Below are 22,830 nucleotides of genomic sequence, written 5' to 3' on the forward strand. Positions count from 1 at the left end.
CCTTGATGTCTAATCTACAACCTGTCACTTGATGCCATGTTGTAGATTACAGTTTGGGAAAGTTCCTTTCACTGTCCAAACTCTGCGTACACAATTTAAATTGAGCAGTCGTGTTCGGCAGTGGATAAGAAGGTAACGTAAGTATAACATTCAGTAACTTTACAGGAGTTCTGGTCAAACAGTTGCCTACTTATTGTATTCCAGCTGAATAGCTTTTTACATTTTTTTAAGAAACTTTAATTCAGAATAAAACCACTGGGCTCTACTTATGAACACTGTGAACATGATGAATGTCAAATATGCCCAAGAGCGTCTTTGTCATTGGAGACTTGAAGCCGAACAGTCGTGTTGTAACCCTGACAGGCTAACCCATTAGTCAAACTGCCTACCTCGTGATTTAGACTAGTGTCACTAAGTCAGTCAGCAACTGATAAGAGTCACTGAGTAAAAACGGTGAAAACGTGCCAACATGACAAAGAAAGAGCTGCAGGGCTGCACCGAGGCCTAGTAGGAGATTAAAAAGGCTTTATTTACATTTTAGTATAGTTAAAGAACATGGAGTTGGAACTGGATAAACAATTACAACAGATCCTGTTTACAATTCTAGAGAAAAGATACAGAAACATGATCCCCGAAATGTTTCTAATTGAATGTATAATGCCAAAGATTACACATCCCATCAGCAGTCATCTCGCAACATGAAAAAAAAAAGAAAATATAACAAAAAAACCTGTACTTCACCTAATCTTCCAAAGAGAAACATGTCAAAATAATGTTTGTTTGTTCAGGACATTTCTATGAAGTATTACTAGTATTGCTTGTAAAGCAAACTATGTGATTCTGTGAAAATAATGCGATACAATGGGTTTTTTCATATCTTGTCACTTTAAATAATACAATCTATTATCAGCCCAGGTGAGCCAACATTTTACTTTTTTTTGGTGCTAATATTAAACCTTCATTTCTTGTACCCCACTTAGCCTGTTATTAGACTCTGGCTGCTCTATCACGGCAAAAACCTAATTCATAATTATTCCAGGAGGAAACAAGTGCTGCTAATGATTCTTTCACAGCTTTACTTATTGAAACCTTTTATGACTGGTTTCACTGGTGCCCGGCAGCCTCGCCTCTGTCAGTGCGCCCCAGGGTGGCTGTGGCTACAATGTAGCTGCCATCACCAGTGTGTGAATGGGTGGATGACTGGATGTAGTGTAAAGCGCTTTGGGGTCCACAGGGACTGAGTAAAGCGCTATACAAATACAGGCCATTTACCATTTTTGGTTTCATCTCAAAAGGATCAGTTCTGGTTATCTAAGCTCCTTCCTCCTTCCTGACTGAAAATGGCACCAAGATCTGGATTATTATGTTTGGTTCATGGTTGTAAAGATTTATGCTTTCTTTTGAAATCTTGAAAGCAACTTTAATGATCGTACTTTCATCTCTATGTGCAAATGTTCCACAAAAAAAGTTCCCCTCCGTCAGTAAAGACACTTTCAGACTGTCGGAGGCAGAATGACCTTTTTCTATATGTGTGTCAAAGAACCACGAGAGTTTGTGAAGCTTTTTAGGATGTTTTTTTATTTAGCTCCTGTTACACTGATAGTAAATACTTTTTCAACATAAGCATATGCTGGTTGTCTAGATACATGCTATAAAAAGTAGAAATACTGGTAAAACATTAGTGGCTTAATGTTTGAGCCTATTTGCTCATCAGGGTTAGAAACCTGAAAACATCCTTCAAACTAGGCCTCCAAAATACAGTAGAGGCTCAAACAGGATTATGACAGTATGAAAGGTTAAAATACAAAGTATTAGTTCACAGTAAGCCAGCTATTTCACTGAATGGAAAAAGCTGCTCCGATTTATTGAGAGCTCAAAGCTCTTCCTGCTACGAGCCACATTTTCCCTTTTCTCCATCCACACAGCTTTTTATTCCTCCAGCTGCTTCATCTACATTTACACATCTGGTTGAAGAAACACGTATGCTGACATGGAGAGGACAACTCCACAAACACACTAACGGTCCAGGACGTTGGAGCCAACATCACTTCACACGTCCTATTGGGAGAGGCGAACTATTGGAAACTACATGTGGGATATCTTTAGCACTGAATAATGGAATATAAGTCTTTCCTGTGATTACCTCAAACCCTCCACTATTAGTGCAAATACAGTAATGACACACCTCCCAGACTCTGCTGGCATGTTAGTCTGTGAACACACTTTAACAAGGTTCAGTCACAACAAGCACAAACAGGACTCCTGAGTTTATAACGTAAGGTCCTGTATGGGAGAAGCTGTCTGACTTTATCATTTGTAAGGATATTAGCTGTCACAAAGAAGCATTGCAGCCTCTCTAACACACTTTCTTTCTTTAGCAGCTCCACTGTGCAGACAAGTCTTTTTTCTTGAAGATGCAAATTATTTTCTTTGCTACATGAATCATTATAACTGTTACCTTCAAGCATTTCCACTCCACAGAAATTACACAACTGAACTCCTTCTCTCACCCCAACCAATCACAGCAGATGGCCCCGCCCCTCCCTGAGCCTGGTTCTGCCGCAGGTTTCTTCCTTTTAAAAGGGAGTTTTTCCTTCCCACTGTCGCCAAAGTGCTGCTCATAGGGGGTCATATGATTGTTGGGTTTTCTCTGTATCTATGAAGCGCCTTGAGGCGACTTGTTGTGATTTGGCGCTATATGAATAGAATTGAATTGAACTGTACAGTCGATTCACTTCTGCATTCTATTTTTCGAATGCTTTCAATGCTGAAATGAATTTTCAGACAACATCATTTTAATAGGAAGAAAAACCTTTTGACTCAGTCTGGGATTAAGTGAAGATTCATACTGTTATTTAAATACTCTGTGAAATAGTCACTAATCATCACTTAATAACAAGTCAATCATTTGAAGAAAGTAACAACGAACTTTTATGTTGTCCTTTGACAGATGGTGGACTGTGGAAACTCGCTTGTTATGCAGCTCGTGTGTAGGGAGGATGGAAATCATGTAACAGTGGGCTGTACCTTTATTTGTACCACATGACAGGATGTGAACATGCCAGTAAAGACCAAGTTATACATGTAAACAGAACACAATGAGAATAAGAGGCAAACAGACGTGCTTACCAAAAGCTGTGCTGCGGTTTGTCAGTCCTGAGTAGGCATTGCCGCTGGGGGAGGAAGTGGCCGGGGAGGACAGCGGACTGTAGGAGGCTGGATCAGTCTGGTAGCTGTGGCCAGAACCAATACCAAAAGGACTGGACTGGGCTTTACTGGACTTTAGAACAAAGACAGTGGTTAAAATCCACCTAAACGTAATAATAATTTTCTCACATATCAAACCAGCATATTAAGCTCATAGCTCTTTGCACATAAATCTATTTAACGCTTCATTTTTTTGTCTCCACTTGTTTATTAATGCTATTTGTATTTGATCTGTTTGCACATATTAACCTGCATCTGTGTGGACAGCAGAGAAACAATTTCATTGTACAGAGAAATGCTTTTACTTTGCAAACACGACAATAAACGCGTTGAATCTTGAAACAAAGCAAACCAGGGTTGTAGTCTACATCTATCACACATACTGAATACCGACCCTTTAGAAAGAAAATACATTTACTTATTTATCCGCCTTTGAATCCAAACTTAGCTAAATGACTTTGTACAAATTATTTTCTATGACAGTTATACATGCGCTACACCAATTTAACTTCACCAAAGTACTGCATATTCTGTTATTTGGGCACTAATTTCCAGACTGTGGCATACAGCATGTTAGCGTGAGGGAGAGTGTGTTTGTCCTATACGACTTTATCAGTCGTTCTGTTGCTGTGGGGGAAGTTTTGCCCACTTTACAATCTGGCTTCAATTATTTGAAGTTTGGTCCAAACACAGCATTTTAATTGGGTTGAGGTCTGAAATTTGACTTTGCCATTGCACCTCGAGTTTGTCTTTGGTCCAGCCGCTCTGTTATAAATTGTCTGCAGATGTCATTTTCATGTTGCACGACCCAAGCTTTAGGCCTCAGACAGACGGCCTCGCATTTGACTCTGGAAACGTGCTCGACTCAATGTCTGCAAGGTGCTACTGTGCTTGACCTGCACCTGCCATGACGTCCAGTTATGTTGAGGTCGTTAGTGTACAGGAACCGATTGTTACACTTGCTGCTGATCAGTTAACAATCTGCCTTTGATTAGCAGCACCTGACAACTACTCATCCTCTTAATTCTGATGGAAGTAGTGAGACGTGTTTTGGTTTTTTCTTTTACACACTGCTTCTCCGTTTCGCCAGTTTTCCTGAAATACATAGTGACCTCATGGGATGATATGCAAGTAGCTTATTGTAAGAGCTTCTGTCCGTCTGTTAGCAGTCCCACAGTGTTCAAGGTATCCTGATCAAATTTTATACGATCAGCTCGAGTTGATTTTCTTTTTGGTGAAAATTGGGTCAAAGTCAAGACTAGTAAAAACTTACTTGGTTTGCATAATTGATTACATGATTGTACTTATATATACTGCATCTTTGATAGGTATTTGTATTTTAAGGTATTTGTTCTTATTTAATGTTGTAACTGCCCGGCGACAGGAGATGGCAAAGAGCTGGTTGTTAAATTTAGAACACGAGGTCTTTTCTCTTATTAGGTAATAATTTTGATTGTTTCATCCAACAGTGTTTATCTCTTGTATCATCTGGCTGTTTTCTGACTGAACAAAGAATTCAGTCCAGTGGAATGACCTGACAAGTGTGGCCGTGCATGTAGAAGACGGATGAGCCTATTAAGAAACATATGCTGCGTGCAAGTCACTTTGCAAGAATGTGAAACACAGAATATGGCAACAAGTCCATCTGCTAACAAGCACCAGAGACTGGAGTCTGGGGTACAGGAGCAGCTGACTCTAGGTATTTATTTAACTTTAGAAATAAACACTGTGTGTGTGTGTGTGTGTGTGTGTGTGTGTGTGTGTGTGTGTGTGTGTGTGTGTGTGTGTGTGTTTGTCTTCCATTCTACTGTTAGAAATTCCAGGAACCACAACTATCCATCAGTATAAGAGCAGCGTGCTCTGTTAGGACAATACGGTACTATGAGGTCTTTAAAGTGAGGACATTCTGCCTGGTTTCTTAGAGCGAGTTCTTAAACTGAGAACTTTGTCTAGTTTAAGGGTTAGTATTTAGCTGTGAGGGTCAGTTTTAGTGCACATAGTCACATAATAATAGTGTGTGTGTGTGTGTGTGTGTGTGTGTGTGTGTGTGTGTGTGTGTGTGTGTGTGTGTGTGTGTGTGCATGTCAGTGTGTGTTACCTGTCCAGAGAAGGGGGGTCGGTTCCCTGACCACGCTACCTGGCCTGGATTAAGCTGTCTGGAGATCTGAGCTAGATTTTGATTGGCTGAACCTGATGGCTGGATGTCGTTCACACCAGGGACATGGATCACAGAAGAACTGCTTACATGAAAACATGCACACACACACACACACACACACACACACACACACACACACACACACACACGAGACAAAAAACAGGTAAGTTATACTCCACCTTTCTATGGAGGAATACAGTGCAATTAGAACCAGACGATGTTCCCAGTCCAAGGAACATCATGTACCATGAACATGTACCTGAAAGTTTTGCCCGAATGTCCCTGCTGAAAGGGAGAACTCTGGGAATAGAGCTGCTGTCCTCCAGCTGTAGAGGAGGGAACCATCATCTTCTTATCTCCCGCTTCACACATGGACAGGGAACCAAAACAACAGATGATTACACTCTGAAGTTAATAATGGGTTTGCTAAGTATGCTGGACCCTCTGCTAACACCTAACTGTGCACTTGCAAACTGTCTGCATGTCATTGCCATGGTTCCTGCATGTATTCAGTTAGTGATGCAGGGAAAAACAAACAAACAAACGGTGTGTCCGTCTCCCGTTAACAACAGCTTGAGTTTGTCAAGCTGAGAGGCCAGTAGCTTTTTCTAGTTGTCTGCGCAGGTGATTTATCACTGCAACAAATAAGCCGCGTCTCACTGACCAGCAACAGAAATGTGGTCCAGTTTGTGTTGTTGAACAGCAGATGTGTGTGCGTGTGTGGACGGATATTAACATCTTTGTGGGGACCTAAAATTGGAAGTTTACTATAATTGTGGGGACCAACATGCCGGTCCCCGTGAGTTTGAAAGCATTGTCGAGCCTCAAAATGTTACAATTAGGTTATGGTTAGGGTCAGGGTCAGGCATTCATTTTTGATGGTAGAAAAGCAGCTAGGGAAAGCGTGTCCCCACAAGGATATAAAGACACGTGTGTGTGTGTGTGTGTGTGTGTGTGTGTGTGTGTGTGTGTGTGTGTGTGTGTGCGCGCGCGCGCGCCTACAGCCGGAGATGCTGGTGTACATGTCAGCAAAACGTGGATCTCTTTCCTGGGAGAACAGGGCTTCTGTCTTGTCGATGTTTTTTCCAGCCTCATGAACTCCACTGCCAACGCTGGCCACAGGTACCTGAGGGTACAGGTTTGCGTTTCAGGCATGATTTAACCAAAAAAAAAAAAAATGCAGTAAACACATATCTCAGGCTGGATGCTGATTGGTTTAAAAGTATATTTAAAAAAAACAACTGCAACCTAGACAAAATGAAGACAAGCTGCTGAGGTTTCTCTTATCAAACACTGCAAACATTTTAAGAAAAAGGAACAACGTCAGCAACCATCTCAGTTGACCTCACTGCTGTCAATGCTTTCAGTCATGTTTGTCAAGCAATGGAAACAGGAAGCCACAAATGTCCGGTTTTTATGTAAATCCTTTCACATAAAAACCCTCAAAACAGGCAAAAACATCCAAATGTTTCAATTACATCGAATCCCAAACTCCAAAGAAGAGGGTTACCTGGGAAAGGTCGTAGGCAGTCAGCCCATCTCTCTGTTGAACCTCGAGCTCTGCCTGCTGCTGTTGTAGCTGCCTGCAAAGCACCACACAAACACTTCAGACATGTTGTACTTACCACATGATGTAATGATCAATTACATCAATTCTAAGTTTAATACAATAAGTATTGAAAGAAAAATAGAAATATTCATATAGAGTATAAAGTACAGGCACAGCCAAAGACTTCATATCAGTATTTTTCAGTTCTTCTGATTCCAGGTTGTTGACAAACATGCAAACATATTTCTCCTGAACACTCGAGAACCCTCAACTCAGCATCTTGCTCTGTTGAAGAAGACCTACAACGTACAGCGAGTCCAAAGGCTGCCAGCAAAATGTCCAGTCAAGCAATGAGTGCGTCAACACACAGCAGGGCGATTTACTCATGAGTACATTTTGCTAAAGAACATTGTGACTGAGCGACACATGGCAATTTCTTCATGAGAGAATTTGTTAAATAATAATAGATCGATGCATCCATTATTCTCTGCTTTATGAAAGGAAAACAGAGAATAATCCATCCCAAAAATCAGACTTTGATTGGCGTGTGTAAAGAAATAGGATTATACAAAGTGCTCTGTAGAGATTTTATCATTATTCAGTTTGCATTAGTTCCATCCTCAGCTCGATGCACTGCAGCATTATTTGATCTCACTTCAGTTGTAGAAAGCCTTAATAAATGCAGGAGGTACACTGGAGCATCTCCACAGCAGGAAGAGGAAATACGAGCTGACAAGATGAGTAATAATCATTTCTTTTCACTCGATTTGTCAAAAACTGTTTTTGTAATGAAATAATTGTTAATATGTGCAAATAGAAATTATTTGTTTTCAAAAGAAAATTAGCATGTTTAGAAACACAACGTTAAAAATCCCTCGTTCTGTCACTCTGTAACTAACACCAGTCTCGTCAGCTGAAGGACGTTGGTTTGGTGCAACATTGGCTGGTTGAGCATTTATTACATATATGATAAGACAACATGTCATGACCTTGATTGATCTGATTAAGCTAGTCTGAATATAACTGGCAGCACCCTGCACTCACTGACCCAGCCTGAGCTGAAATCAGACCAGTGCAAATAAATTAGATGAACAACACCGACCCATTGGTGCCGCTTTTATCTTTAAAAAGAGAAGTGAGGGGAGTGTCTGACGACACTGTTAACTCCATTCCTCCACATTCCTGCGCTGATGCAGAGTCAGCAGTGAAGAAACTAGCTAATATTAACCTAACGAGTCCACTATTTACTAATCTTAACAAAGGACCAGTACAGCAGATATTCTGTACAACCACACATAGCAGGGCAAAAAACAGACTCTGCTTGTTACAGTGAAGTGACCCTTAATGTTTTGAAGGAGCCGGACTTTCTTGTAATGTTTATAGTGATGTTCTCCAGGCTGTCTGAATTTCTTTCTGTATTTTTCTTCGGGCAATGGCAGCTTTTTTCACTCATGTTCACATTTATTTCCCCTTTTGTTAATTCAATTTAAGGAATGAATGACAACTTATCAAAGAACCACTTTTAAATTCGAACTTTAGGCTTTGTAACATTTAGCCTGTTCCAAAAACACATCATTTCTTCCCATTTCCTTAGTTGAACATCAAGAAGGTGATTCCCAAAGAGCTATTAGTCAAAACGTGTCACGTGTCAGCTCGCTATGCAGTAAAATCTGAGTAACCTGTGCCTATGGAGGACAACAGAAAAAGTGGCAGGTATGTGAATTTCAGGTCCTTAAGGAACAGGAAAATGAAATTCAGCAACAGGACCTTAGAGACACATCTGGCCTTTCAGCTGATCCATCTACTGTTCACTGAATCATAAATTGTGTCAATGGAAAGGTGACTGTCAAGAAGCCATTCTTGACACTAGAGCCATCAGGAGGGGTCATTTTGATCCCATCTTGCAACAAGATGAGATCAAATTTTATTAGCAACTTTAAAAACCCTCAAGGTTACATTAGTCATTCTCATTCCTTGAAAAAGTTCATTTGTTTAATCTAGTTTGACATTGCTATTATACAGCCAGCAACCTGCCCAGTTCTCCACACGTTCCTCACACACTCCCCCGTTCTGACTCACTCTGATCGGTCTCAACCCGTGACCTATTAGGCCCTGCAGTAATTATTCATGTTTTATCTAACTACATATATTTATTCAGCAATCACATCCAGCTACTTTTGGCTCCTTTTACACATATTTTGACACAAAATATGTGTAAACAATAATTTTTTTCCATCCACTCCAGAATTCACTAATTCATGAGTGAGTCATTAAATATGAGAGGATGGGGTTTTAATTTAACAGAGTTAAATACATTTTTAAAATATCAGGGAGTTAAAATGACCCCTGCAGTGGGTCATAAACATGGGGGGCTCCACAATGGTGCTAGGCATCTTGTCACAATTGATGAATGAAGGCCACAGGCCGAAACACACGGGTCAAGTAATAAAGCTCTTCTTTCACTACCAGTGTTGCTGGAACTTCAAACTCTTTATAGTTCTCCTTTTACCCCCACCCCACTGTAGCCATTTAGATTGATGGTCTTAATACATTTGAATTATTAGATAAATAGTGGAACACAGAAAGAACATACTTCACATTAGTGTTGGTGCAGATGATGTACTCGATCTCGTCAGAGTATGGGTTCTGAAAGGTGAAACTGCTGGTTCGGATCAGCATCCACTCTCTGTTTTTCATCCGGAAACGATACATCACTGACAGGACCTGACCCTTCAATTTCACCACCTACAGAAGCAAGACAATCACAGTTTAATACAGCACTGACCGTGTTTTATCAGGCAAGTTGGTGACAAGTGTGTCAGAAAATCAAAATAATATGACAACAGCTTTTTTTGTGTTTCATCTTAGAACAATTCACTTTAAGTTTGCAGTTGAGGGAGTGTGAAACATTCATTTATCAAGCATGTAATTATACCATTTTAGCATGCCAGTATTCACCAGGCCAAGAACAAAAGGGGGAACCTATTTATTCCATTTAAGTGCTTCAAGTTGTCAAGGAAATCAGTTTGATCTGGCAGGAGAATGTTAAAATATATCATTTGCAGCCGTTTTAAAATGTCATTTAATAATAAGGTTTTGAGTTGAGCTGTCATAATAGTGCTTTCAGTATGACCCGAGTTTTCTTTCTCTGAGGAAATCACTCGGCCTATAGTCTGAATAATGAAAGCTCTCCAATTCTTCTCAATGTGAAATGCATCCAAGTTGACTTTGGGATGGAGGAAGGCCAGAGTAGCACAGGATTTGTTTCCACCCCCAACAGACATGGGGAGGAAAGAGGAGACGAAAACATTTTCATCTTGTAAAATCCAGCCGTGAAAAACTCAGTGATATGTTGTTGCTATCAAAACAAATGCCCCACATCACAAAGTGAAATAAATTACATAACCAAAAATAAATGTACCACATGGCTTTATCAATGAGATCGATCAATAAACCACACACTCAAAATCAAATAAAGAAGTTACCAGATATCCCTCCTGCCTATTTTATTGGGCACTTAGAGAATTAAACTTTACTTCATTACGTTATTTAATCTGCATGATCTGGTATCCATTTGTCACAAAGCTGATTTTTAAACTTTGGTATGTAAACACAGAAATAAAGTGGAGTGACGTCTTTCTCATTCTGTGGTAGAGAATATGGAAAGATTTTCTTTGATCTTTGGAAGTGATCATTATTGATCTCAGAGTCCTCACCCAATAACTTTGAGCAAAAGGCGCTTCTACCCCATATTTTGATCATTTATTGAAATACGTACATCATAAGTACATATACTTGTGAATTACCCTTTTATGTTTGCGTGGTTTCATACATCAAAGTCAACTTGATAATTCTGTCTGATAACTTTTAGATAATTTGACCACAAAAACACCTGCCCAAATGCAGTGTCCGACTGGTGACTGAGATAACAACACTGCCTGTGTGAGAAGGGAGGGAACAGTCCAATTTATCCATTTTGTTCTGCTTATTCGGGGGCTGGTTTGTGGGGGCCTAAGCAGAGAAGGCCGGACCTCCCTCTCCTTAGCCATCTCTTCTAGCTTGTCTGTGGGAACACCAAGGGATTAACAAGCCAGCCAAGAGATATAGTGTCTCCAACATGTCCTGGGTCTCATTTTTGCTGTTTGGCTGGACCATTCCAGTGTGAGCTGAAGGCCAGCACCTGATGAAACCAACAGAACCATATCAACTGCAAAAAACAGAGGTGAGATTCTGAGACCAACCAAGTGGAAGCCTTCTGCCACTTGGCTATGCCTAGAAATTCTGTCCATTAAAATTATGAACAGAATCGGTGACAAATGGCAGCTTGGCGGAGTCCAACACCCAGTGGGAACGAGTCCGACTTATTGCTGGGAATGCTGACCAAGCTCTTGCAGAGATTGTATAGCGGTTGATATATGGCCCATAGCAACAGGCCTAACGTACTCCCGAAGCACCTCCCACAGAATACTTTAAGGGACACTGTAAAATGTCTTCTCCAAGTTCACGACATGCAGACTGGTTGGGCAAACTCCCATACAACCTCAAGTATCTTTGAGAGGCTGAGGAGCTGTTCCAGTGTTACGCGGTTTGGACAAAAAGCACATTGTCCCTCCTGTATCTGAGGTCTGAACGGACAGACTCTACTTTCCAGCACCCATGCATAGACTTTCCCAGAGAGGCTGAGGAGTGTGGCCCCCCTCTAGTTGGAGCACACCCTCTGGTCCCTGTTATTAAAGATGGGAACCATCGCCCTGTTCTGCCAATCCAAAGGTACCGCCCCAGATCTCCACAGAACATTGCAAAGGCGTGTCAACCAAGACAGCCTTACAACATGCAGTGCCTTCAAGAACTCAGGGTGAATCTCATCCACTCCATGGGCCCTGCCACCAAGGAGTTGCTTTACTGTCTCAGTGACCTCACCCCCAGCGATGGACAAGTCATCCCCCTAGTCCCCAGATTCTGCTTCCTCTATGGAAGACGTGTCAGTGGGATTAAGGAGGTCCACTGCCTGACAAAATCCTCAGTTGAGTTGTGAAGTCTCCCAATAGGATGGCACAGTCCCCGGGTGGGGCACCCTCAAGCACCCCACTCCGGGACTACAAGAAGGCCGGGTACTCTGAACTGTCATTCAGCACATAAACACAGGCAGAAAGTCAGGGCCGTTCCCCAACCTGAAGGTGCAGGTAAGAAACTTTATTGTCCACCAGAATAAATGCAAACATACAGGCAGGAAGCCGAGCAGATACCGAGATACCCACCCCAGCCCGCTGCCTCTCACCAAGGGCAACTCCAGACTTGGACAGATTAGAGCCTCTCTCCAGGAGACACTATCCAGAACCGGGTTCCAGAGTCCAGGTGTGTTAAGGTGAGCCAGACCTTATCTAGCCAGTACTTCTCAACCTCTCAACCAACTAGCTCAGGTTCTTTCCCACCACAGAGGTGACAATTTATGTCCTAATCACTTGTCTCGGTAGCTGGGGATCAGTCCGCCAGGGTCCCCGCCATTGCCAATCACCTGGCATACACTGCACAGACTCCTACAGCGCCTCCAGCTAAGGCCTGGCTCTAGGGCAGGGTAGCAGAATTGTTCCCTTGATTTTTCACTCATAGCGGTCTTCTGAATCGCTCTTTGTCTTGTCCCTCAGCAAGGACTAATTTGCCATGGGAGAAAGCCCCCCCAACAACATAGCCGCGGGGATCCCTGGTACACGCAATTCTTAGAGGGGCAATTAAGTTTATCAGAAAAGATTTTGTACAAGTAGTACAAACTCATAATGCAATCATAGTTTGGAAGTTTGGGATCTTAACCCTGTTGGAGGTATCGTTAGTGGCTTTTCTTAGTATCCAAATCCATGTGTCCACGCATGTGGAATGTTTCCTCTGCATCCATCCACAAATGTGCCCCATAGTAGAGAGCGGTAGTTGGAAAACTTACACTTTGATGTTTTCCGAATTTATGTGAACTATGCACCAATGGGTTAGGCCCAGAACTCTGTTAGAGGCAAAGGTTTTAATCACCAAGTCAAGTTATGATATTCGACCAGAGTATGTAACCTTTCAGAAAATTAAAGTTAAGCCCCTACATGATCACAATCAGTTTTACTTGTGACTGAGAGAAATGAAAAAGTGGTCGACTTAAGCACAATACACAATCAGTAAACCCAATCATTCAACCATAGAGATGCCTGCTGAGAGACAGCTTATGGAACACTGTGTCTGTGAAAGAGTTGTTGATGTACTTTGTATGTGTGTGTTACTGGATTTCTCTTCTCCCCATTACTTATCTTAGACTGATCAAGCCTGACCTTTCCTGATCAAGTGTTTGCTATTGTACTTGTGATAGTGATCAGTAACTAAACACCACAACTGCTGTGTTTCATTGTTTGAGCTAAGCTCAAAGGAAACAGGAACACATGGAAAAATCCACAGCAGATGAAAAACTACCTGTTCGTCTAGGAATAAAACATGTTGGATGACTGATGCTGACAGGAAAGAGCTTCATGAATGTGATCAATGGATGGATGAGCCTCTAATGACTGCTTCAAAGTAACATCCAAATTTTCTCTATGAATGTATTCAGCTGTGTTTATATCCTCCCTGCCAGCCCAGGTAATCTGATGTAAAAGCTTCTTCTGCTGATGGTGAATGAGTACAGAAAGACGAAAAGCTACAGTGCAGTCTTACCTGTTGAAAACTTTCTCTCAGGTGGCTCTGGTCTTCGGGGTGGCAGAACTCCAGAATATCTTTCCCCAGCAGGTCCTGAAGGACAAGAAAACAGTCAGTTGTTAGGAGCTTATTCTTGCTTCAATTATACCACATTAATTTGGGGTGTATGCATTTATTTTCCTGGCAGATATTATAGATGTAATTATATTTGAATAAAGTGACTAAAAAGAAAAAATATCAACAACAATATAACAGTTATATTAGAGTGAGATGACCTTCAACAAACAGGATGTGTTTTTGTATCCTAATATAACAAACAGATGACTCAATTGTATTTCTTAAGTCAGTCAATAAAAGTCTATATGGGCTAGCAAGTAGTTGTGAAATGAACGTAAATTCTCTGTGTTCTCCTTCTTCCTGTTTGCACTTTTGTAAAACTATTCTCGAGTGTTGTGCTGGGTCACTCATCAATCATCCATCCATTTATTTTCTTAACCCCTTATCTTCTTCGGTGACATGGCAGGGCTGGAGAATATCCCTGATGTCACTAGGTGAGAAACAGGGTACGTCTTCCAGTCCATCCACAAGGCAAACAAAGACAGCTGCATACGCTTAGATACAGCCTCTTTGCAAAAGTGTTTCGATGATTTCGGAGATGTCTGCCCAGTCTCACGGCAAAGCGTGGGATAGACCCGCTCGCCTCGCAAGCAATCCCACCGACAAAGTGCAGGCCCCGGTACACAGCTGTAGTAACCCCCGCTGACTTCTTTTACTGAGGTTATATTTATCGGTGTTTTATTTCCTGATGTTCTTATGTGTCCTACGTGTTTCAGTATAATTCTGAATTATAACTAACATTAAAAACATGTTTAAGGAGGAGAGAGAGCAAATAAATTCGATTAACATCTGATCTTTGGGTTTTTGTTCAGTAATCAGCGTGACCTGTGTATAAACGCATAAAAGAGATAACGTTGGTGTTTCCGTCATGTAGTAACTGCTGGCTTTAACTGTACAAAGGTTGTTCGACACTATGAAACACATACAGACTTCATGATGTTCGGCTAATATTTTTATTGCGAATATTAATCATGAGGGTAAACGGCCCTGTACACCACGGAGCGAGGTCAGCATATCCACGATATCCTCAGCTCCATGAGTTAACAGAGTTTCCCAGCTGACTATCTAACGGTCATCTACGAATATGTCACGGCTCATATCAGTATGATTTTACAGAAAATCATCCGTATTACTGCCAACTATTCCAGAGACGTGAAAATCTACAGCATAAAGAACACAAACATATAGCAACACTGTAACAGAGATGAACCGTCAGTTTGTCCAGATCAAAGTGGAATGAAAGTGATTGGTTGAACAGGTGTGATCTGTGTTATCTGCATTTTAATCAGCGCAAGAGACTCAGCAGCAGATTAGAATAACAGTTACACATTTAATAAATCACCAAATGAATCCACGCAAGAAACGAGCAAACCTGTTCCGACAGTTTGAGTTTGTGTTCCCTCAGCTGCAGACTCGCTGCTGTTTAAATGTTTGAAAAGGAAGATTAGATATAAACAAACGTCAAACATAGACTCAGTCTGCCTTCACATTTGATATGACGCCAGCACGTATAGTGGCTGTGTCCTGTTTTAAGATCATACGTGTAAAATTGTTGTCTGAGCTGCATGGGCAGTGTTAACCCCGCCCACTTAGTTTGATGTGTGAGGCTGACAGATAAAATTATTTCAAGGAGCGAGATGAAGGGGACAAAAGTGCCAAAATGAATTAAATAAATAAATCATTAAATAATTATTTAAATGTGTCAAGAATTAATTAATTACATGTGTCAGAAATATTTATGTAATTAATTATTTCCAATTTTAATTAATTATTTAATGGTGTATTTAATTCATTATGGCAGTCCTGGCGTTCCATACTTACTATGCATTATTTTGCATTATTTTGCACTGCATAAAACACATTAACAACATGATAACTGTCGTCTTTTTTCATGACATTCATAGTACAAAGTCTGACCTGAGGCTGATAACCAATGACACTGATGCAGCGTGGATCCACAAAAGTGATGACACCATCAGAGTTGTGACGTGACAGGAACTCTGTGGGAACTGACAGGCCATTCATATCCATTGAGACTGGAGAGCTGGTCACCTGAGGAAGCCCCACACACACACATTTAACGCCATTTAGGTGTATGAAGAAGAGATTCAGGAAGGTTAATGGGGGGTTATTACAACCTTCTATTTGGTGATCTGACTGCCAAAAGTGGTAAAGAGAAAAACTGTAAGCAATTTGTAGTGCTTCAGTGAAAACACAGAACAAAATATGTATGATTCAATATCAACCACAATTTTGAAAAAACACACTGCGTAAAAGTTGCAAATTGATTTACATGAAATAAGTATTTGATCCAATATAACAGCCAGGATTCTGGCCCCCAAAGATTACAATAAATCAACATTGCACAACAATAAATCAATTACAGATACTCCTGATATCAAAATATTATGTATATACATCAAACTTGATCACAGATTTCTTTTCCTCTGCACCACCATGGGCAAGACCAAAGAGCCGTCAAAGGACGTTGGGGACAATACTGTAGACCTGCATAGCACTGTGAGCAAGCCTGAGCTTGTCTGATCTCGGAGGCTAAGCAGGGTTGGGCCTGGTTAGCATTTGGATAGAAGCCGTCTGGGAATTTCAGGTGCTGTAAACTTGGGGGTGGTTTAGGGGAAAATCCCTGGCTGCTCCAGTCTGCATGCCAAATATCCTCGGGCAAAATATTAACCCAAAGTTGCTCTCCGTATGAATGCTCGATAGGAAAAAGCAGATAGAAAGTGCTTGTTTGAATGGGTGAGAAGGTGGCAACTTGTTCATAAATGGAAAAAAACCCAACATCAATCGCCTTCAGTCTAGAGCTCCATCAAAATCATGGCGCATGAGGTGAGGATGATTATAAAGGCAGGTGGGACCACATTCATTAAGAACACTGTTGACAGAGCCTTCAACTTTCAGGCCGCTGTGGAACCAGTGTCCAGTTTAGACTGGAGGCAGACACCCTCTACTTTTAAGATTAGAATTTAAACTTTCCCTTTTGATAAAGCCTACAGCTAGGGTTGGATCAGGTGACCCTGAATCCCCATGTTGCTGGTGTCTTCCATGATGCACTGACAAACAAGCTGTGACAGATGGCTGCCCCTCCCTGAGTCTGCTTCTGCCAGAGGCTTCTTCTTGTTTTCCTTCCCAACATTACCAAGTGTTGTTCATAGGAGGTCATTTGAATGTTGGGGTTTTCTATGTGTCATGGTAAGGTCTGAAAACATAAAATGTCTTGAGGCAACTGTTGTGATTTCGTGCTATGCAAATAAAATTGGATTGAATCACAATGTTGCGGTGTCTGCAAATTCCCCAGCCTCAAGAAGGCACATGAACAGGCCTGTCTTGAGTTTGCCAGTGAACATCTACATGAATCAGAGAAGGCTTCGGAGAAAGGGCTGTGGTCAGATGAAAGAAAAATCTAGCTCTAACTCGACCTGCCATGTTTGGAGGACAAGAAATGCTGAGTATGATTCAAAGAACACCATCCCCACAGCCAAACTCGGAGGTGGGAAACATGATGCTTTGGGGTCGTTTTTCTGCTAGACGTCTTCATTGCATTAAGGGGCCAATGAACGGGGACATGTACCCTAAAACGCTGGACAAGAAACTCCTTCCCTCAGCCAGAACACTGAAGATGAGTCGTGTGTGGTCTTCCAGCATGATAATGACCCAAAACATACTGCCAATGCAACATAGGAATGGCTAAAGAAGAACCACAATGTCAAGCAGTGGGCTACCCAGTTTCCAGACCTCACTATAGAAAATCTGTGGCGCTGAAGTTTTGAGCTTCCGTTTGGCAGCCAAGAAATCTAAGTGACTTCAAGAGTTCCTGTTAAGAGGAGTCCAAATCAATCCTAAAATGTGTGGCGTGGTGCGGTTTGTGGCTCAGCTGGTTGGGTTCAGGGTGTGGTGTCAGGGAAGGCTGTTTGGCAGCCAGTCATCATGAGCCAATCATGCCTCCCGTATTTTAGGAGGACGGCAGAACCTGGAAGGGAGGTGAACTTGAGGAGCAGAAGCAGACAGCGAGAGCGAATGAAACAAGATTGCAGTGAGTGGCTGGAAAGCTGCTCCATGATGAGTACTGGGATCCAAGCAACCTTAAATAAAGTGTCACACTGGTCAGAGCTCAAGTGCAAACATCTTACTGCTGGGCTTGCCAACAAAGGTTTCTCCACCAAGTACTTCGTCATGCTTCGTTTGGGGATCAAATACTTCACACAGTGAGATGCAAATCAATTTATAAATTCTATGTAATGTGTTTATTCTGACTGATATTCTGTCTCTCTTCATAGCTGTTGTTTGATACTAGGGATGTGCTTAACTAATTGTTACTACTGTCACTAGTCGGTACCAAATCTACTATATGTTTAATCTAATTGTTTTACATTTAATTGATGCCCAGTGTCGGGAAAGATTGCAGATAAGAAATGGCTCTCCCTTAGCGATAGGGTGAGGAGTTCAATCATTCAGGAGTCGTTGCTCCTCCACATTGAAAGGAGCCAGTTAAGGCAGGTGCCTCCTGGGTAAGGTGTTCAGACCAGGGAGGTCCTATCGGGAGGAGATCCTGGAGTAGACCCGGGACTCAGTGGAGAGAATATAGCTATCGCGTGCCTGGGAACGCCTCGACAATACAATACAATATAATATTAAATACAATGTAAACATCTCCCATAAATGAGGATGCTAGGGCAATTCAATGAGAATTTAAAATAACCCCTAAAAAAACGAATGTATTTCACTGTACATTCATTTTAAGTTATTTGTCTAATCAACATTGTTTGCCTCGTTGAATACGAAAGACAATTATATATGTCATGGCGCTGGAAATACCTCCTCTCGCTCACTGCTCTCCTCTCTGTTTGCTTCTTGTTTTTGTGCCTGAGTAAATGTAAGACATGTACACCTGAAGTCCATCAACTCATCTGCAGGAGTACATCTATCCCAGTTCACTTTACATTGGATCACTCTTCCCACTGCTAAGTTACAAATACTAAAGCTATGCTAACATAGGGCTGTGCGATATGACCAAAATCTCATCTCCCGATATAAGACATCTATCGTCCAATAACGATGTAAATCACAAAAATGTAACATTTGCTGTAAATTCTGTGAATCTCGGGCAGCTCGACTTGCGTGAAGTGTTTCCAGCTGTGCGTCGTGTAGCTGGAGTCGAGTGTTTTAACCGATGCATGAAACGATACATTTTTAGACAGAAGTTGTAACGGCGCCGTTTTCTTTGTGAGTATTTATTACACGGCGTGCTGCGGGGGAAAACCTGTTCTAACGTTTGCGTCTAAGCTTTATTTTTTAGCACCTGGCGGCTCTTTTTTACTTCTCATCCGTAAATAATCTGCTCTTTCATGTGATTCAGTTTATTTTGAAAAGTCTCAACAGGATCTTGCGCTTTATTGTGAAAGGTTTATGTGGAACATAAACAAGCGGACACGCGATGGTTTTACTGTTGTTGTTGCTAACGACAACGCATAAAAACAGGTGCTTGTCCGTCCGTAGTGTGGTTATATTAAATATAAGAGAAAGAGAGAACTTTAAGAAATGAATATAAACACTACAGTGACATCAGAACCATGAAGAAATATTACCGTAAACAGTTTATTTTGCGACACCACGAAACAAACGATAGCGTAAAATGCAACATAGACGTTTTTATATCGTCATCCATATATATGGTTATATCGAACAGCCCTGTGCTAACACACACCTGTGATAAAGCTCTCGGCACACATCTTGCAGTTATTCATTCAACAGATCATTGGAGAATTTTATGCATGCTACACATTTACATAGTCTGCCACTTTCTGAACACGTTACAACAATATCACTTACAGTTGCAGAATAATCAAGGAGGGAAGAGTCCTATTCATCTTACAATAACTCGCTCAAATTAAGTGAGCTTTTCAGAACAAACTATTCTTTCAAAAATTTCTAACGGCAGACTCTACGGCTAGCTGCTTGATTTTATACACCTGTGGACCTGAAAACACTGGTATTCAAAGACAGAGATGTTCTGTCCACATGGAATACATAAAAACACACAAACACAGCCATTCCTTCCATTTTATCAAAGTGTTTAAATTGTTTGTGTCACCACACACCTGCAGTCTTCCAATAGCCACGAGGCAGTACTTTCCAGTCTGACCCGCCTCTGTGTCTTCTTCTGGTATAGTCATACCTGAGCACAAGAGAAAGGAAAAGAGCAAGGTGTGAAACATAAAGTGTGTTTTTTGTCGAGCACAGACAGATCCTTCTGTGGGAAGTGTTTACTCAGGAGAAGAGATTTTTCAGTGAAACAGATTAGCTCTGAAGGCTTAGAAGTGGTGACATTAAGCCCTTTCTGCCAACAGTCATCATGGGAAATGTCAACTCTCTGCCAACTTAAAGTGATGTGCTGCAGATATTGGTTGAGACTTAGTATACTGTGAGTGCAGTCTCATATGTTTTACTGAAACATGGTTGAATCATCGCCCGACTTCAATGTGGATCTAACTGGTTTCACCCTTATATTGTATGGTAATGCCAAAGATTGTCTGCAACTAAACTCCCAGTCAGGAAATGGACACCTGATGCTGCTGAAGCTCTGAGGGCGCCTGCTCTGAGCGTGCTAGTGGAAACAGATAGATTGACATGAACCTCTGTAGACAATCATACCCACAAAGACTGTATGCTGTTTCCACAATAACAAACTAGTGACATGAAGGCAATTTTCAACCAGAAAAGGGTAACGTTTAGAGATGGATGGGGAATCTGTGCCATCTCTGGCTTCAACAAAAAGAAAAGAGCCATTTAAGGAGCTGATGGACTCAACCAGTTCTTCAACGGATTTGACTATATGGTCACACCCAGTCCCACTGCTTCTCCTCCTCCTTGCATTTCTAATATGGATCAGGTACTTCCCCTCTCACACCTGTGCCTCTTTTACGTCACAGAGGCATGGGTGAGACTGGAGCTAGGAAGCCTAAGCTCTGGGAAGGCTGATGGCCCAGAGGGTGTGTTCAAAGCTGCTTGAGGACTGTGCTTCCCCCCCTAACTGTGTCTACTTCTCAACAGGATCTTCAATCTGAGTCGACACTGTGGAAGCATCCTGTATTCTGCCAGTACCAGTGTCCACTTGAACTGAACGACTACAGATCAGTGGCCCTTACACGGCACATCATGAAATCCTTCCTCATCTGGGGGCATTTGGAGCTGATGTGAGAGTTATGTTCTTTGATTTTAGTGCTTTTAATACCATCCAACTAAATATGCTCAAAAACAAGCACACAGACACGGGACTGTATTCCTCTGTTTCCTGGATTACAGATTAGCTGACAGGAAAGCCATAGTTTGTCAGGTTGGCTAACTGTGTTTCATCCACTAAAACCTTTGGTTTTTAATCCTCATACAAAGAGCAGAGGAGCTACGTCAGACAAAATTCAAGCAGTGAGAAGTAATCTACTGGCTGACATCCAGTCCATCATTAACCATGAACCCCAAAATGCCCAGACTGGATCAAGGAAGCCCTTTCAGCTTTTCTAACGCATGCACTTTGTGATAGCCAGTTATGGGCATTCGCTATAATATCCTGGATCAGCCAGCGCTACCATTGTTCACTACTATTTTGCTGTGTCAGCACATTTTAAATATTCTCCGATGCTTTGACCCCAATCATAACTAACCAATCATAAAATGACCTTTAAAACATTGTTTTCCATTTCTGCAAACGCCACGTTTGGATGGGCTGAGATGTTTTGAGTGAAATCTGTTCAAGTGAAGCCTTTCATGTCACGTCATAATTCCAGTTAAAAACAGAAGTTAGACCACAAAAAGGCAAAAATAAAGAAGTTAAATCAATTCCTCTTTCATTTTTGCCAGAAGTCACTGATGAATGAACTTTGTACTGTGGGATGAAGCTAAAATACCTTTGACTAAACGACAGCAGGAAATACAAATGCACAGACAGACAAAAATCCAAGTTCCAAATAAGACGATGACTTCATCGTCATCTGTGGCTACATTTCTCAATGTTCAGCCAACACCAAATGCACGCTCATTAAAGTGGAACTGTGCGTGTCTGGATTTTTCATAGCGTGTCTCTGTTATCCATCTGAAGTTTACAAGCGTCTGTATGTTGCTTGATACCTGATGTATTGTGTACAGAACATTCCAAAGGAGTATTTTTAGCTCAAGGAAGAGAGACCATATGTCCCTGATTGCAAAACACATGTGGAATTATTCCAGTGTGGCCTGAGAACCCCGGGAGGAATTTTGTTGTTTTTATTTGGTGTTGCTCAGTCTCATCGCTCTACTTTGTCACGTCATCAATTTAGACACCTGGTCTGAGACCATGGCAGCATACCACGCACGTGCGTGTTACATTGTAAATACGGGCTTTTCCCCTCATGATAACATACGGTAACACAGCTGTAAGAAATCTGATTTATGAACAAATTTCATATAAATCATACACGGAGTTCGACCAACATTTGGGAGAAGCAGATTTGTTTTTAGCTGGATTGATTTTTTTAAACTCCTATATAAACTTTTGTGTCTTTGTCAATCTTCCTTTGCCTCTTAAAAATTACCGCTGGCTTACAAAAGTTCAAATAAATGGTAAAAAAGGCAGCTCCTAGATAAAATAGCTGGGCGACAGTTATTTTATCTGTAAGAGGCATTTGCTTAAAACTGGGGGTCCAAAGAAAGTGGTTCATCTTCAGTTTGAAAAATGTTTGCCAACACTTTACCCAACCGTTTATATAAAAGATGGACACAGCCATGTCAGCCTTCAGGTGAACACTTTCACTTTTGCCGTCTTGGTATTTTGAAACTAGTTGCAAGGAATGAGCAGTGGTTCTCTTTTAATCCTCACTCGGCATCGGACCCAAACCTTCTGGCATCACCAGTGGTAGCTCCTCCACGGTAGGTCCGTAAATGCCATGTACATGTAAAGACCAGTCATCTGAAAGACGTGCACCTCAAAGGTTTTCTGTTTTCAGACTTTATATTTTTACATTTTGTGTGTGTGTGTGTCATGTTGAGGAGAAGGCCCTTCTGTTTTTGTTTCCCCGCTGCTATTAAAGCTTAGCAATATTAGCTACGACTATCACTGGATCCTCTCAGGGGAACACTGAGTTTA

At 41.4% G+C, this 22,830-nt stretch overlaps 1 protein-coding gene across 3 annotated transcripts in view; it reads right to left on the bottom strand.

The window, feature by feature from the left end:
- arnt2 (aryl-hydrocarbon receptor nuclear translocator 2) overlaps window positions 1–22,830 on the bottom strand; it is a 61,488-nt gene that overhangs the window by 5,021 nt on the left and 33,637 nt on the right. For 2 of the 3 annotated variants that reach the window (XM_085409478.1, XM_085409496.1), the window contains exons 9-17: window positions 19,814–19,890; window positions 15,615–15,749; window positions 13,599–13,673; window positions 9,508–9,659; window positions 6,876–6,948; window positions 6,368–6,491; window positions 5,625–5,727; window positions 5,306–5,447; window positions 3,130–3,280 (exon numbers count right to left, since the gene is read on the bottom strand). In XM_085409478.1, the coding sequence (XP_085265604.1) occupies window positions 3,130–3,280; window positions 5,306–5,447; window positions 5,625–5,727; window positions 6,368–6,491; window positions 6,876–6,948; window positions 9,508–9,659; window positions 13,599–13,673; window positions 15,615–15,749; window positions 19,814–19,890 (1,032 nt within the window). The remainder of the gene's footprint in view (window positions 1–3,129; window positions 3,281–5,305; window positions 5,448–5,624; window positions 5,728–6,367; window positions 6,492–6,875; window positions 6,949–9,507; window positions 9,660–13,598; window positions 13,674–15,614; window positions 15,750–19,813; window positions 19,891–22,830) is intronic. The other variant, XM_085409487.1, reaches the window with a different exon arrangement.

The sequence above is a fragment of the Rhamphochromis longiceps genome, linkage group LG1 (genome assembly GCF_057381845.1).
Source record: "Rhamphochromis longiceps isolate RC_006_pf linkage group LG1, R_longiceps_female_GT1.1, whole genome shotgun sequence".
Classification (NCBI taxonomy): Eukaryota; Metazoa; Chordata; class Actinopteri; order Cichliformes; family Cichlidae; genus Rhamphochromis; species Rhamphochromis longiceps.